The sequence below is a fragment of the Echinops telfairi genome, unplaced genomic scaffold, assembly GCF_000313985.2.
Source record: "Echinops telfairi isolate 266 unplaced genomic scaffold, ASM31398v2 ScPeMD7_7472;HRSCAF=8510, whole genome shotgun sequence".
Taxonomy (NCBI): domain Eukaryota; kingdom Metazoa; phylum Chordata; class Mammalia; order Afrosoricida; family Tenrecidae; genus Echinops; species Echinops telfairi.
The window spans coordinates 5,223,327-5,238,712 of record NW_022111376.1 but is presented as its reverse complement, the minus strand read 5'-3'; the positions used below and the strand labels follow the sequence as shown (position 1 = coordinate 5,238,712).

The 15,386-nt window shown below is 43.9% G+C and overlaps 1 protein-coding gene across 1 annotated transcript in view; it reads left to right on the top strand.

Moving 5' to 3' along the window:
• Positions 1-11,216, top strand: part of MTM1 (myotubularin 1) — a 122,212-nt gene extending 110,996 nt beyond the window's left edge. The window contains exons 12-15 of the mRNA XM_004715602.2: positions 413-505; positions 1,225-1,338; positions 4,002-4,178; positions 9,488-11,216. Of these exons, the coding sequence (XP_004715659.1) occupies positions 413-505; positions 1,225-1,338; positions 4,002-4,178; positions 9,488-9,655 (552 nt within the window). The 3' untranslated portion in view covers positions 9,656-11,216. The remainder of the gene's footprint in view (positions 1-412; positions 506-1,224; positions 1,339-4,001; positions 4,179-9,487) is intronic.
• Positions 11,217-15,386: the final 4,170 nt, after the last annotated feature.

Genomic DNA, 15,386 nt, shown 5'->3' with positions numbered 1-15,386 from the left:
TGGAACTACCAACTACTCGATGGGAGAAAGATGAGGCTTTCTGCTCCCCTAAAGAGTTACAGTCTCAGAAACCCACAGGGGGGGCAGTTTTACTGTATCCTCTAAGAGCACTGTGAGTCAGCATCGACTCAGTGGCAGTGAGTTAGGACTTTATTGGTTATTGACATCTCTGGGTGGTTCAGTTCAGCTCTAGATTCCTAACCGAAAAGTGAGTGGTTGAGGTGGCTTAAAAGACAGCTCAGGTGATCTCCTTCTGGAAAAACAACCATTGAACCCCCAGCCCCACAGCACAGTTCTCTACTCTGACTGACATGCTTGGGTCACCAAGAGTTGGCATTGATGAGGGAACAGCTGGTAGGCTTCCTTCAGCTTGGTACCTGGGAACTAACACATCTTCATGGACTCATTTCAGAGGATAGGTCATGGTGATAAAAACCACGCGGACGCTGACCGATCTCCGATTTTCCTGCAGTTCATTGATTGTGTGTGGCAAATGTCAAAACAGGTAATGGACGTAGAGGATGAGAATGCCTTCGAGTCTACGTTAAAATGAAGTGTTTGGATATGATAGCGGGTTGGTTTCAGAAGACTGCGAAACCAGATGGGTCATATGTGGCTAGTTGTTGGAGCGGGTGTTGGGTACATGAGAGTTCAGTGTCCTATTCTTGTTATTATTTGTTTGTTTGGAATTTTACATATAAAAATTTAAAATCCAACCATTAATTGTATTCTCTTCACCAATAGAAGATGCCAAGTTATATTTTACATACTTTCTACACTGGCATTTAAATATAGAAATGCCTGTTAACTAATAACACCGAAATTAAATTAGTCTATATAACCTGTATAGGGAACTCTGGTGGCCTAGGGGTTGGGCATTAGGCTGCTAAATTCAAGGTTAACAGTTCTGAACCAGCAGCTATTCTCCTTGGGAGAAAGAAGTGGCCATTAGCTTCCCTAGAGATTGACGGCTTTGAAACCCTATGAGGTGGTTCTACTCTCCCCTATAGGATCACTATGAGTTGAACTCAACTTGATGGCAGTGTATTTGGGGTATACTACATGCTCAGGAGAACCCAGAAAATTGGCCAATTTTCCTGCAAAATTTCCCTTAGTATTCCATTATCTCACAATTCAACCTCTCAGTCCTAGACAAGGCACAAACACCAACCAGAGGGCATGTATAGCATCTTCATGCTTTGTTTGCTCTTTTGTTTTGTCTAGTTCCCTACAGCTTTTGAATTCAATGAGCAGTTTTTGATTACAATTCTGGATCATCTGTATAGTTGCCGGTTTGGTACTTTCTTGTACAACTGTGAATCTGTCCGAGAAAGACAGGTGAGTAAAGTATGCCCATCCCTTTAGTAAAGGCTCTCCCACATGTGCATGCTCTGGCCCCAAATCATAAGGGTTAAAGGCCCAGATCCCCAAGAATGAAAATAGGAAGGCAGCAAAATGGTTGAGGCTGGAGATGAGCAGCTAGTAAATAGTTGGCCATGACCGAATCACAGATAGCAATGAATCCAGCCAGCTCTGGGGCACAAAAGGAGAAGAAAATCAGTTGAAGATCTCTTTAGATTCCCAGGTCCCCCCATCCCTTTCTAGAGCTGAGGACTCTTGACAAAAGTCTGGAATTTTGTTTTCTGGGACCCTTGTGTCCTGAGGGGATAAGATAAAGAGACATGTGCTGACTGTTGAGAGTCCCATTTCCCTTCCCCCACTTGGCTCCTAGTAGTCTGGCACTGTATGTTCTATGCAGGAGCTTGAAAGAATGAGCTCGGTTGGCAAGGTGGTCCAGTCGGAGCCTTCATCCATTGGTGGTGGGAATATACAGTGGTGCCGCCACCGCTGGGAGAGACAGTGTGCTGGTTCCTCAAAATGTTAACTCTAGAACTACCGTGTGACCGAGCGATTCCACTCCTGGCTAGTTATTCAAGAGAAATAGAAACGTCTGTCCATACAAAAACTGGTAGACCAGTGTTCGCTGCAACACCATTCACAATAGCCAGAAAGTGGAAACAACCCAAGTGCCCATCAACGGGTGAATGGATTAGCAGAAAGTGGTACATACAAACGGGCTTCACAAAGGTTGTCAAAAACTGAAATGAAAGGATACTAGGATTTTTCTTTTGAGCTTTTGGAAGCCCCCTGCATGTACAATGGATACTATTCTGCCCTAAAGAGTAATGAAGGTCCTGCATGAATAAACTTTGAAGACATGCTGAAAGAAGTTGGTCACAAAAGGTTTAATATTGTAGGACCTCACTTATCTGAACTGACAAGAATAGGCAAGTGTATAAAGGCCAAGGGTGATTCGTGGTTATCAGAGCTAGTGGGGAGTGGGGAGGGGGCTTTTGTTTGAGGTGATGGGGAAATCAGCATTAACTAAGAGTAATAGTTAACCAACTCAACAAATATAATGTATTGTCACCAAGATGTACACCAAGGGACCTTGGTGGTACTGCTGGGTAAGTGTCAGAGAGCTAACCTCAGGTTGGGGGGTCAAAATGTATCAGCCTTGCTCCTCAGCAGAAAGCGGAGGAGACTCTGTGCAGCGTCACTGAGTTAGGAGTGACTCATTGACAGGAAACAAACGTTAAATAGCATCTTGCATCACCAAAGGCAAACCTTGCTCAAAAAAGAAAGAAAAAAAAGACCAGGGTGGGGAGTGGGGTGGCAGCTGCCCATATTACTTAGTTACAATGAAACACCTCCTGAGCTTATTTAGTGTTCTTGTCTGAAGGTGTAGGGTCATAGTTTGGTGGGTCTGCCTAATCGGTTGGTTTAATACTCAGTTTGCAGGTTCTGTTTTGCCTGCTAGTTTGGTGAGTAGTTCCTGGCATCTTAAACGCTTGTGAGTGCCCCTCTCAAATACAACAATTAGTATCTCTTTTCTTGGGGGAAATGAGGAACACCCAGGATTTGGAAAAGGAAATAGGCTACAGTCCCAGTAAACTGCTACCTGCTTTGCCATGAAGGCTATCATTAGGGAATATTTTTATAAAGGACACAGTACATGGATCCTGATCAAGAGGAAAAACAATGTGAAAGAGTTTCAAATTATCATGAAATCTAGACTTACTGAACCTACTGAGACCAAGGGACTCTAAATTCATTAGCTGAGGTAATTGTTAAACCTTGAACCAGATGACTCCCCAGAGTCATCTTTACACTGAGCAAGAGTTTGGCCCAAATAAAGACTCTCTGGCTCAGATGTTGAGGCAGAATTATCCAAACCACAGAAACAAAATCAATTGTCATTGAGTTGATTCCACCTTAGGGTGTCCCTCTAGAGCAGGGGACCTCAAACTTTTTAAACGGGGCCAGTTCACTGACCCTCAGACCCGTTGGAGGGCTGGACTGTAGTTTTAAAAAAAACTACGAACAAATTCCTATGCACACTGCCTATACCTTATTTTGAAGTGCAAAAACACCCGGCGGGCCAGATAAGTGTCCTCGGCTGGTCGCACTTTGAGGACCCTGCTCCAGAGGGTTTTGAGGCTTTGTAAACCTCTACAGGAACAGAGAACCTCATTTTTCTCCCATGGAGCAGCTGGTGTGTTTGAACCCCCAACTGTGTAGTTAGCAGCCCAGTGCTTACCCACCAGTGCCACAGCAGTAATGCTAAAATATAGGGGAAGACATTTAGGGAACCGTGAGTCTAAGCAAATGGTGAGTAGAGATTGTGAGGATGATGACAGACACGATATGAGGACTGGAATCCATGTCATTGAACTGCACATGTGGAGTTGTGTATTTTTTCACCAGAAACACAATGGCCAGAACCATGCTTTGAGCTCTTTGGGGGGATAATGCAGGTGTGTGATGACATTAAGCGGCAGGCATGGCCAGAGGTTGCAAAATGGTTTATGGGGGGACTTGCAGAAGTTCAGGGACAAATGGAATGGAGAGGCAATGGAATTGTTCTGAAAACTTTCTGAAGCCCCCTTAGATATGTTTCTGTGTGTTTTTCTTATGCTTTCCACTCTCTTTTTATGTAGAAAGTTACAGAAAGAACTGTTTCTTTATGGTCGTTGATAAACAGTAATAAAGAAAAATTCAAGAACCCCTTCTATACAAAAGAAATCAATCGCATTTTATATCCAGTTGCCAGTATGCGCCACTTGGAACTCTGGGTAAATTACTACATTCGATGGAACCCCCGAATCAAGCAACAAGTAAGTGCACTGAGAATGGCACCAATTGCGCTGTTCCTTAATATCACGAGGGAAAGAAATAACAGACTCAAACCCCACACTTGTGAATCTAAGCACTAACCCACTTATTTTTGAGTGATAGTTCACTTTAATTTCACTGCCACATGGCCAGCACCATTTTTATTAAAATAAAAAGATAGTTTCACTCTTTACACCAACAGGGACAGTTCTGCCCTGTCCTCGAGGGTCACTAGACGTCAGCATCGACTCAATGGCAGTTTAGGTTTTAGGTGCACTGATTTTTTTTAAGATCATTTTATTGGGGGCTCTTAAAGTTCATAACAACCCACACGTCAATTATATCAAGCATATTTGTACATATGTTGCCATCATTATTTTCTGAACATTTACTTTCTAGTTGAGCCCTTGGTATCAGCTCCTCTTTTTACCCTCCCACACCTTGACTCCTTGAAAAATTATAAATTATTATTTTCATATCTTACACCAACCGCTGTCTCCCTTCCCCCACAGTTGCTTCTGCCCCTCCTTTCCTCACCTTTCCCCTACCCTCCAGGTATAGCTACTCCCATTTCTGTTCCTGAGGGGTTTATCTGACCTGGATTCCATGTTTCCTAAGCTTTTATCTGTACCTGTGTACAAGCTGCGGCCTAGCAGGGGGTGAAGAAGCCTCAAGGAACCAGAGGAATATTGTGTGTTGTGTTTCATCGGTGCTAAAATGCACCATGGTTGACTCATCCCTTCCTTGTGACACTTCTGTGAGGGGAAACCCCATTGTCTACAGATGGGTTTTGGGTCTCTGCTCTGACCCACCTCATTCTCAACAATATGGTTATTGTTTGTTTGTTTTGAGTCTTCTGATGCCTGTTACCTGATCCTGTCGACACCTCATGATTGCACAGGCTGGTGTGCTTCTTCTGTGTGGGCTTGTTGCTTTCCTGCTGGATAACTGCTTATTTAACTTCAAGCCTTAAGACCCCAGATGCCATATCTTTTAATAGCTGAGCACCATCTGCTTTCTTCACCACATTAGCTCATGCACCCATTTTGTCTTCAGCGATTGTGCCAGGAGGGTGAGCATCACGGAATGCCAGATTGTTAGAACAAAGGGTTCTTGCGTTGAGGGAGGGCTTGAGCAGAAACCCAAAGTCCATCCACTTCCTCAATGTATTTCAATATAAATATGTATAGTATGCCAATATCTCTATCTTTATGAATTAATATATTTACATATGTACACACCTGTGTGTGTACCTCTATCCATAGTTTTGCTTCCTAGACCTTTCCGCTGGTTCCTTTCAGCTTCCCCCAGCCCCACCATCACACTTGCCCTTCTTCCACCTCTTATTAAGTCCTCTAAGCTAGATTGCTATTGCTCCAACACCCCCAGGAACTCTTAAGTCCTCCTCATTGTTGACTTTTAATTCCCTGCTTGTTCCCCTGTCTGTGGCATTGTTTGCTCAGAGCTCCCTGGCCCCACCTCCTCCTCCTCCCCCGAAGTCCCTCAGGAACCTTCAGTCCGTTGCCTTCTCCTTAGGCTTTCTTCCCATGCCTATCTTAGATAGGTAGGCAAAGCAACAATAATGTAGACAATATAAAAAGAAAACAAAAAAGTGAATAAAGAGGGAACATAGAAAAAATACATATTTTTTAATCCCTGGAAGCACTTCCCCATTGCATATCTGTCACCGGAAGACTCTTGCCAGTGACAAGAGGCTTTCAGCATTAGAAGAAACAGATTTCCCATGATTGGCTGAGCTGCGCACAGCACAGTGGGAGAGCGAAGGCAAGAGGTGATTTTGTTCTCACCAGGAGAAGCTCCAGGGAATAAATGCCCGGTGATCCAGTTCCTGAAGCAAGAGACTCCCCATCTTATTAAAGATGTACTTGAGATTTTTGTGCTTCCCTCCCCCACCCAAAAGCAGAGAGGAGGAGACAGCGCTGCAAGCTCTCTGCTTAGGCCCTGCTTTACGCCTTGGGAGCAGCCCGAGTTGGGGGTTGCCCTCCATCTGAGTTGGCACTATTGTCTGAAGTTCACACAGTCCCAGGCCAGCCTTGCAGAAGCACCTGCTTTGGTCCCCATGGAAGGATCACGAGGACAGCAGGGCCACACTACTGCAGCCTGTCACCTCAATTGTTGATTCTGTTCCGGCAGTGAGTGGGCCGATGCCAGCCTGCAGGCTCCCTTTCTCACTGGGGAAATGCCAGCTTCAAGCTGGCGCTGGCACTTCAAGGTCTCTCACTTGCCTGCAAGACTTTTGCCATTTAGTACTGGTTGAACTGTGTATTCTTTGGGGTAGTGGCCAGTTCCAGGGCTTGAGAACATTCATTTGGTTCGTGTATGGTTTGGGCAGCACCCCAAGGCACTTTCTTCCCACTGGCCATGAAGTTTGGAATACCAAGTACAGGAATGGGGGGAAAGCTTCCAGGCCGCTAACTGAGGTGATAGGAGATAGGCCCCTTTCTAGTTGAGCACTGTGCTTGTCCTCGGAAAGCTACCATTGTTGGGATCTTTTGTCCAAGGGCTAATTCTTGAAGTTCAGGGGCCAGGGAGCAATTCCTTTCTGAAAGTAGCAAGGCATTAGTGGTCAGTAATGGTCTGTGGCACCTCAAGTGAGAAGTGACTTGGTGAGAAGCATTTCCAGTAATACATGTGTCCCCGTCCGCCTCCCACAGCCTCCTGGCCGGAAAGGGGGCCTGAGAGAAGTGCCATCCTCTTGTCCATTGTTCCCATCAGGTATTTGAGGGAGTGCTGTGTCTTTAATCCGTGGGATTTTCCTCTGAAGAGAACGCCGCTTCCCCTTTCTGGCTAGATTTTCAGAATGTTCCGTGTCTTCTGCTCATCTCTGTGCCCCTCAGCACAGTGTATTTTCAGCTCCCAAGTACTGAGTGTCCCCATGCTCCAGGCACTGGGAGGACAAAGCTTCAGAAGAGGGAGTCTCCACCCACAAGGAGGGAAGCCAGGAACACAAGCAGCTGGGCACAAGTGCCACAGGGATGGATGTGCTGGAAGACAAGTAAACTAAGTTCCTAGTTGTTAGGCCCCGTTGCTTCAACTCTGACTGCTGGCGACCCTGGAGGATCAAGTGGAACTGCCCCATAGGGTATCCCAGGCTCTCAGTCTGGATGGAAGCAGACTGCCTCATCTTTCTCCCGCAGAGCAGCTGATGGGTGGGTGTGAACGGCTGACCTTTCTGGGATTAGCAACCCAACACCTAATCCACTGCCCCACCAAGGCTCCTTCTTCCTTCCATTGGACTTAATTATAAAAGCTGTGCTTAGTTTTCATACAGAAATAGATGCAAATCAGATCACGTAGTACTTTCTCATCATATGATAGGAAACCTAGGAGAATGGACTTTGTTGTTACGAGGTGCCGTTAAGTCATTTCCGACTCATAGCAAACCCCGTGTACAACAGAGAAGGAAATACTGCCCACTCCAGTGCTGTCCTCACCATCGCTGCAGCCAGTGTGTCAATAAGAACGGACTTGATCACTTACAAATGCTTACCCGGTTGGGAGACTCAGTGGGTATGCAGACAGTTACTGGGGCCCGATGGGGTTCCCATGCTGAGATACTGACCTGTGTAGACATACACACCAGAATAAACAGTCCCCTTCCCATAATGGATTGTTCACCTCAAAGACGACAGGATGGGTATGCCTTGAAATGCCACGAGCCCAACCCCAGCTTTGACAGAGAAACGCAGCAGAGTTTACGGACATGCTCATGTTCCCATTTGATGGGCTAGCAACAAGTCAGAACCAGGATATGATATTTAACGTTGCTTTAAATGTCATTATGGATTTTTTGTACTATCACTAATGGGCCTTCCTATTTTGTCCTCTAAATGGTGTTGGTTTGCAGGCTAAAGATGCCTCTATATTTTGTTTGGGACTGTTTTTTTTGTTTGTTTGTTTTTTATTTCTAAGACGTTTTCTGTGGACGCTCTTAAGTTGCCTGACAGTCATGTTGTGGACAATTATGGTTTACCACTGATTTCTTTTTCTTGTCTAATTGTGCTTCTGGTACAGTAACAAACTGATTCCCAAATTCATATGACAAAAAGGGGAGGGCGGTCTTGAACCAGAACCAAAGCAATTTTGGAGGAGACTATAGAGGAAGAACTCAACCTATTATAGAGCAAGACTTAAGTGGAAGAGAAGAGAGCTCAGAAAGAGACACATGTAGACACAAACACTTGGTAGTCTTCTGGACCCAGTGGCATTGTAAGCATCTCAGCGCTGGCAGGAGTCTCCACGTGGCTTCTCCAGTCCCCAGAGCACAAGGTCTATCAGCTTGGTGCCATGGGTCTTGTCAGTAGAGTGTCTCTCAGGGAGTCAGCAGAGAGTGTGTCTCCTGCCTCCAAGGAAGAAATACAGGAGTTCCCAGAATCCTCAGGAGAAGGCCATGCCCACACAGAGGCCTCATTGGCTATGACCTGATTGACAGACTAGACTCCACCCCTTCACTCGTAATCCTTCAAAGTCCCAAATTGACACCAGATTCTGTAACTACCACAAGTGGGAAGGGATCACTCTACTGTGGTTCATTCATTCAATGGCACTCAACCAGGAAAGGGTTCAAAAACACAATGTTGGGTTCAAAAGACCCATGACTGATCCAGCATGATACAGTTGACACAAACTTGAACAACAGTGTTTCATGTCTAAGAATCCATGTAGAAATGGAACACAAGTCTGCCTAGGAAGGCCACGTGCCAACTCCAGAACCACTGGTACCCTTACTGAACGAAGGTGAAGAGCAGTGGGCCTGCAGACACAAGACACAGGAGACTTCAGCTGTGTTCACGTTGACTAGTTTGAACAAGAAGGTGATGGGTGCGTGTATGACAAAGGATTTGCATTCATGATTTCTTGGTGTGAATACCTAGGGTGCGTGAGTATGTGGGTGTGTGATTACTTTGTCCTTTTCTGTGTGATTAAATTTGGCTCTGTTTTAAAGAAGTTGTGGATGGACATGAATCCTAAGGAGCCCTGATGGGACAGTGGTTAAGTGCTAACTGCAAAGCCAGCAGTTCAAACCCACCAGTGGCTCTAAGGCAGAAAGCAGCAGCCTGCTTCCACAAAGACAGCCTGGAAACTCCCCGGGGCAGTTCAACTGTGTCCTACAAGGTCACTAGGAACTGGGGTGGACTCGAAGGCACCAGGTTGGACTTAGGTGTTTTGCACCAGTCTTCCCTGAGTGGGTTTATCATTCAGTGGCAGTGGGGGCAGCAGGGTAGTGCAGGCCTGCTCTCAGGAGCTGGGTATCGTGAAGGAGTAACTCCTGTTTTGTGGTTCTTTGCAGCAGCCAAATCCTGTGGAGCAACGTTACATGGAGCTCCTAGCTCTGCGCGATGAGTACATCAAGAGGCTAGAGGAACTGCAGATCAGCAACTCGGCCAAGATCTCTGACCCCCCGACTTCCCCATCCAGTCCTTCCCAACTGATGCCCCACGTGCCAACTCACTTCTGAGCGGGAACCCTGGTCCCAGGCTCCCTCTCAGAATAAAGGAGCTATGCGAGCTCAATCTTGTGTATCTGTACAAAGTAGATTAAAATATTTGCCTCCATATAGATCCTGAACTAATATAACCTTAAACTCTTGAATATGTGCCTTCTATAATCCACATTACAAGAAAAAATCCAGAATCTATATGGCAATCAGAAGAAAGGAGAATGTTTGGAAAACCCTGACACCATTAAATAAGCAAGTGTTCAAAGATAAGGTTTTCATTTATTACTTTAGAAGCCTCTGTCTACAATATGAATTTTGCGGGTTTCATCGAAGCAACATTATTCTAAGTTAAATGGGGAAGATGTTTGTGAAATGGATTTTCCCCCAAGCTGCTCCAGATAGTTACTTTGGATGATCTACAATGAATCCAAATGTGTAAGGTGTGTATGTGCCTGCCAAAATCATACTGAGCTTGCCTTCCTAGGCATTCTCCACAAGCAGCGGGGTTAAATCATTGCCAAATGGTGTGCCACCATGGGTGGAGATTTCAAGAGGAGCTAGAGAGGAGTCCGCTCATGGTTTTGAACTTTGGAGCGCCTTCCCCTCATCTCCAAGAGCAGCATATCATCATATCACAAGGCTGGTGGAGACCAGTTAAATAGAAGTTGATAGTTTTTGTAACTTTGTTAGTTCAGGTTTCAAATATTTTCATGAAGTCACCAAAACTTCAGAATGATTTTCCAGTTGTAGCAAACAGCACCATTATGGGGCGTCAGGTGGCGTGAGGCTATTGAGGTATGAATGTTTCTGCAAACTTTGCCCTAGTCCAACCAGCTTGTCTACCAAAGGAGGGGCTACCATCTTGTCTCTGAGCTCTCGCAGCAGCATTGTGCTTGAATTGAAGTGCCCGGGTGTGTATCTGTTGAGCGTATTCTCTAAACAGGATGTGTTGAATGAATTTCAGTTTAAATGGTGTCGGGTGTTCCTCCCCTCAAATGTGCATAAAAACTGGTTCTACATATTTTTACTTGAAGCACCAGGCAGTTTGCTTTTTCAGGTTTGGGGACATCTTTGTTTTGTTTTATTGGTTGTTGGGTTTTTTTTCTTTTTGTAGTATTAAATGAAATTTTAAACGCACAGTTCTATTTGATATCTGAACTAATTCATTTAGTAAGTATATTTGTACAAGTTAAGTCTAGAGTTAAAACAATTAATGTGTTTTACAATGATTTGTAAAGGACTATTTATAGCTAATATGGTTTTGTTTTCAATGAATTAAGAGAGATTAAATATATCTTTGTAAATTATTTTATGCCCTAGCTTAATTGGTCTACCAAGTAAGACATCTCAAATGCAGTAGTGTATATGAATTTTGTAAGTATAGAAATTTTATTAGACATTCTCTTGCTCTTTGTAAACGCTGTAAATATTTCATAAATTTAACAAATGGTTACTCCATAAAAAGGGGGGGGAAGCTAATACTAATAGCTTAAAGGATTTTGTGGAATTTCATGAAAGATTTTTCATGGCAATAATGACTAAGACCTGCTGTAATAAATATATTAACAGAAGCATTGGACCCTTGGCGTGGACTCTTGCTGTAGCTGTGTCTTACATCTATCGTCCTTTCTTTTCCTAGATCACTTTCCTTGGCTTTTTTTCTTGCGTGGTCATCCTAACAACCCTTTGGGGTCATCTAAGTGTATTACCAATGCAGACTCTAAGTCACAGCCGTCTCTACTAAAGTAACCCACCAAACCAAACCTCTTGCTATTGAATCTATTCCTATTCCTGGCTATCCCACGTGGGACAGAGGAGAACTGCTCCATACACGAAGCAGATCACCAAGACTGTTACACAGTACCATTGGCTGGGTTCCAACTGCCAACCTTTCAATGAGTAGTTGAGTGTAAACTTGGCACCACCCAGAGACCTGAACGTAATGAAAGCTTTTGCAAAAGTGCTGAGGTGAGTGTACACAAAAATCGGAAATTTCAGACTCGAGAGATCATAGTAACTGATATTAAGGGAGTGGCCCCAGGCCAATAGCAAGTAAGAAAAGGGATGCCAATGCTATAACTGCAAGGAACTGAATTCAGCCACTAATGAGAATGACTTTTGGAGCAGATTCTTCCCCTAGAGTCTCCAGAAAAAGATGATGCAATCCCTGAAGACGCCTGGATTTCCTCCTTGGGAGACGCTAAACCCCTGAAGACACTTCAATTTCCTCCTTGGGAGACACTAAACAAAACCCAGCACACCCCCGCTGGACTTCTGACCCACAGAAATTGGGAGGTAATTAATTGGTGGCATTTTAAGCTGTTAGGTTTATGACAGCAATAAAAGACTATATAATAAAGTGCCTAACATTGGGGCACCTAAATATGTAAAGTAAACACTGATATAATTGAAGGGAGAAAAATAGGCTTTCTATTCCAGTAAAAAGTTGCAGTCTCAGACACCCACAGGTCCAACTCTACCCTGCCCTACATGGTCGCTATGAGTCACTGTGTTCGTCTGGGTAGACTATAGAAACAAATTCATGGACACTGATGTGCATAGGAAAGGGCTTTATAGACAAGAGCAGCTGAATATTGAGAAAATATCCCAGATCAAGTCCCTAAGTAATATTTGCCCATATGTCTGACACCAATTTATAAAGTCCTTCAGACTCATGAAACACATGCAATGACACCAAGTGAAGGAAGATCACAGGCCAGTGGGTGGGAAGTCTTGTGGATCCAGTGGCATTGTAAGCATCTCAACGCTGGCAGGGGTCTCCACATGGTTTCTCCAGCTACCAGGGCTGTATCAGGGTAGGTCCATGTGGTTTCTCAGAAATGCCTCACAGGGAGTGAGCCTTGTTAGAGAATCTCCAAGGGAGTGAGCAGAGAAGTGTCTCCTGCCTCCAAGGAGGAAAAATACAGAAGTTTCCAGAATTCTCAGGAGAAAGCCATGCCCACACAGAGGCCTCATTGGTTATATCTTGACTGATAGGCCAGACTCCACCCCTTCACTCGTAATCCTCTCAAATTGACACCAGATTATGTAACTACCACCTCACTATCAAATCAATGGCAGTGAGTGGGTGAGTGAGTGAGTGAGTGTCAATAGTTGGAGGCTTCAAACACAACTTTCCATATTGGACAGAACATCCAGAAAGCAGATCAAGGAATACCGAACCTGAATGACATGAGAAGCCAACTAAACACAAAATAGACTATGCTACCTGCAATAATATATAACCCACCTAACAGAGAAGAATTGATACCACCAGAGGACACAAAATGAATAACAGCCAAGCAAAGACAACACAAAAATCTACATGCCAGAATCTCATGAATACAGATGGGAAACTTTTCAACAAAATCCTAATAAACAATTCAACAGCGTATTAAATGAGTTACATACCACAACCAAATGGGATTTACTTCAGGAATGCAAGGATGAGTCAACAGAAAAGCAATCAATTTAATACATCAATGGGACAAAGGGGTAAAAAACCAATCCTCTGTGAATGCAGTAAAAACATTTGATGAAATCTAACACCTTAAAGAGGGCTGAAATACAAGGGAAGATATTCCTCAAATGGCTCAGGGCATTTATGAAAAGTCAATAGTCAACATTATGGGCAAAGACTGAGAGCGTTTACCTTGAAATTAGAAAGAAGACAAAAGTGTCTGATCTGACCACTGCTATGTAATCTTGATGTAGAAGTGCTAGCCAGAGCAATAAGACAATATATGTAAAGTATTCAGAATGGGAAAGATTATTTGCAGATGATATGATTATGGATAAATATATACCCAAGCCACTGCCATGTGGTTGATTCTGACTCAGTGACCCTATGGGATGTATAAGGACTGCTCCTTATGGTTTCCAAGACTATAAATCTTCATAAGAGCAGACAGCCTGATCTTACTCCTGTGGAACAGCTAGTGAATTTGAACTGCTGACCTTGCAGTTAGCAGCCCAATGGTTAACCTACAGCATCACAAGGGCTACTTGATAATAAATATAGAATGTCTCAAATAATTCACAAGATAACTGACAGAACTAACCAAGACATTAGCAAAGTTGCAGAGTATAACATCAACAAATTAAACTCATGTTTCTATACACCAGCCATGAGAAATCTTTACAGGGAAAGAGAAATTAGAGAAGGAATTTCATTTTCAATAGCATCTAAGAGAACAAAATCTTAGGAATAAATCAAACTAGGGACATGAAAGACTGATACAAGTATAAGTCAAAAAAGTAATGTTACAAAATAATATAACTATTAAGTAAAAAATATAAAATTGTGAAGCTGCTGTTGCTGGAAAAACCTATATTTAGGTCTACACATATCTGAAGGCAGTATTTACATCTCTAGTCCAGTGGTTCTCAACCTTCCTAATGCCGTGTCCCTTTCATACAATTCCTCATGTTGTGGTGAACGCCCAAACATAAAATTATTTTTGTTGCTACTTCATAACTGTAATTTTGCTACTGTTATGAATCAGGTAAACCCTGTGAAAGGGTCGCTCAACCCCCAAAGGGATCGCAACCTACAGGTTGAGAACCGCTACTCTAGTCTTTCCTCCAAAGAATTCCGTACTCCTCAACATCATGCCCAAATCACCAAAGGACTCAATGTTCCTTTTAATGGTTCCTGGAGTTTGGGGAGAAGTCTGAAGGGGCACATTCTGGGCTATATGAAAGATGGGGTAAGCTTTTTCCCAGTGACATTTTCATAGCAAACAGTCACCCTCTAACAATGAATAGGTGCATGGTTGTGATGGGAAAAAAATTCCTTGACACAACTTCCCTTGCCTTTTTCTCACCAATGCAGCTTTCCGTTGTTTTGGGGTTTTTTTTTAATCATTTTATTATTGGCTCATACAACTCTTATCACAATCCATACATACATCAATTGTGTAAAGCGCATTTGTACATTCATTGCCCTCATCATGCTCAAAACATTTGCTCTCCTCTTAAGCCCCTGGAATCAGCTACTCATTTTCCCCCTCCCTTCCTGCTCCCCCTTCCCTCATGAACCCTTGATAATTTATAAATTAATATTTTGCCATATCTTGCCCTTTCCAACATCTCCCTTCCACCCCACCCTCCTGGTATCACCACTCTCACCACTGGTCCTGAAGGGATCATCCATCCTGTATTTCCTGTGTTTCCAGTTCCTATCTGTCCCCCAGGGAGGAGGTTATATGTAGATCCTTGTAATCGGTTCCCCCTTTCCATCCCACCCTCATCCACCATCCCGGTATCACCACTCTCACCACTGGTCCTGAAGGGATCATCCATCCTGGATTCCCTGTGTTTCCAATTCCTATCTGTACCAGTGTACATCCTCTGGTCCAGCCAGATTTGTAAGGTAGGATTGGGATCATGATAGTGAGGGGGAGAAAGCATTTAGGAACTAGAGGAAAGTTGTACGTTTCATCATTGCTACACTGTACCCTGACTGATGAGGAAAGCTGTATGTTTCATCTTTGCTACACTGCACCCTGACTGGCTCATATCTTCCTTGCGACCCTTCTGTGAGGGGATGTCCAATTGCCTACAGATGGGCTTTGGGTCTCCACTCCACACTCCCCCTCATTCACAATGATATGATTTTTTGTTGTTATGATGCCTGATACCTGATCCCTTCAACACATCATGATCACACAGGCTGGTGTGCTTCTTCCATGTGGGCTTTGTTGCTTCTGAGCTAGATGGCCGCTTGTTTACCTTCAAGCCTTTAAGA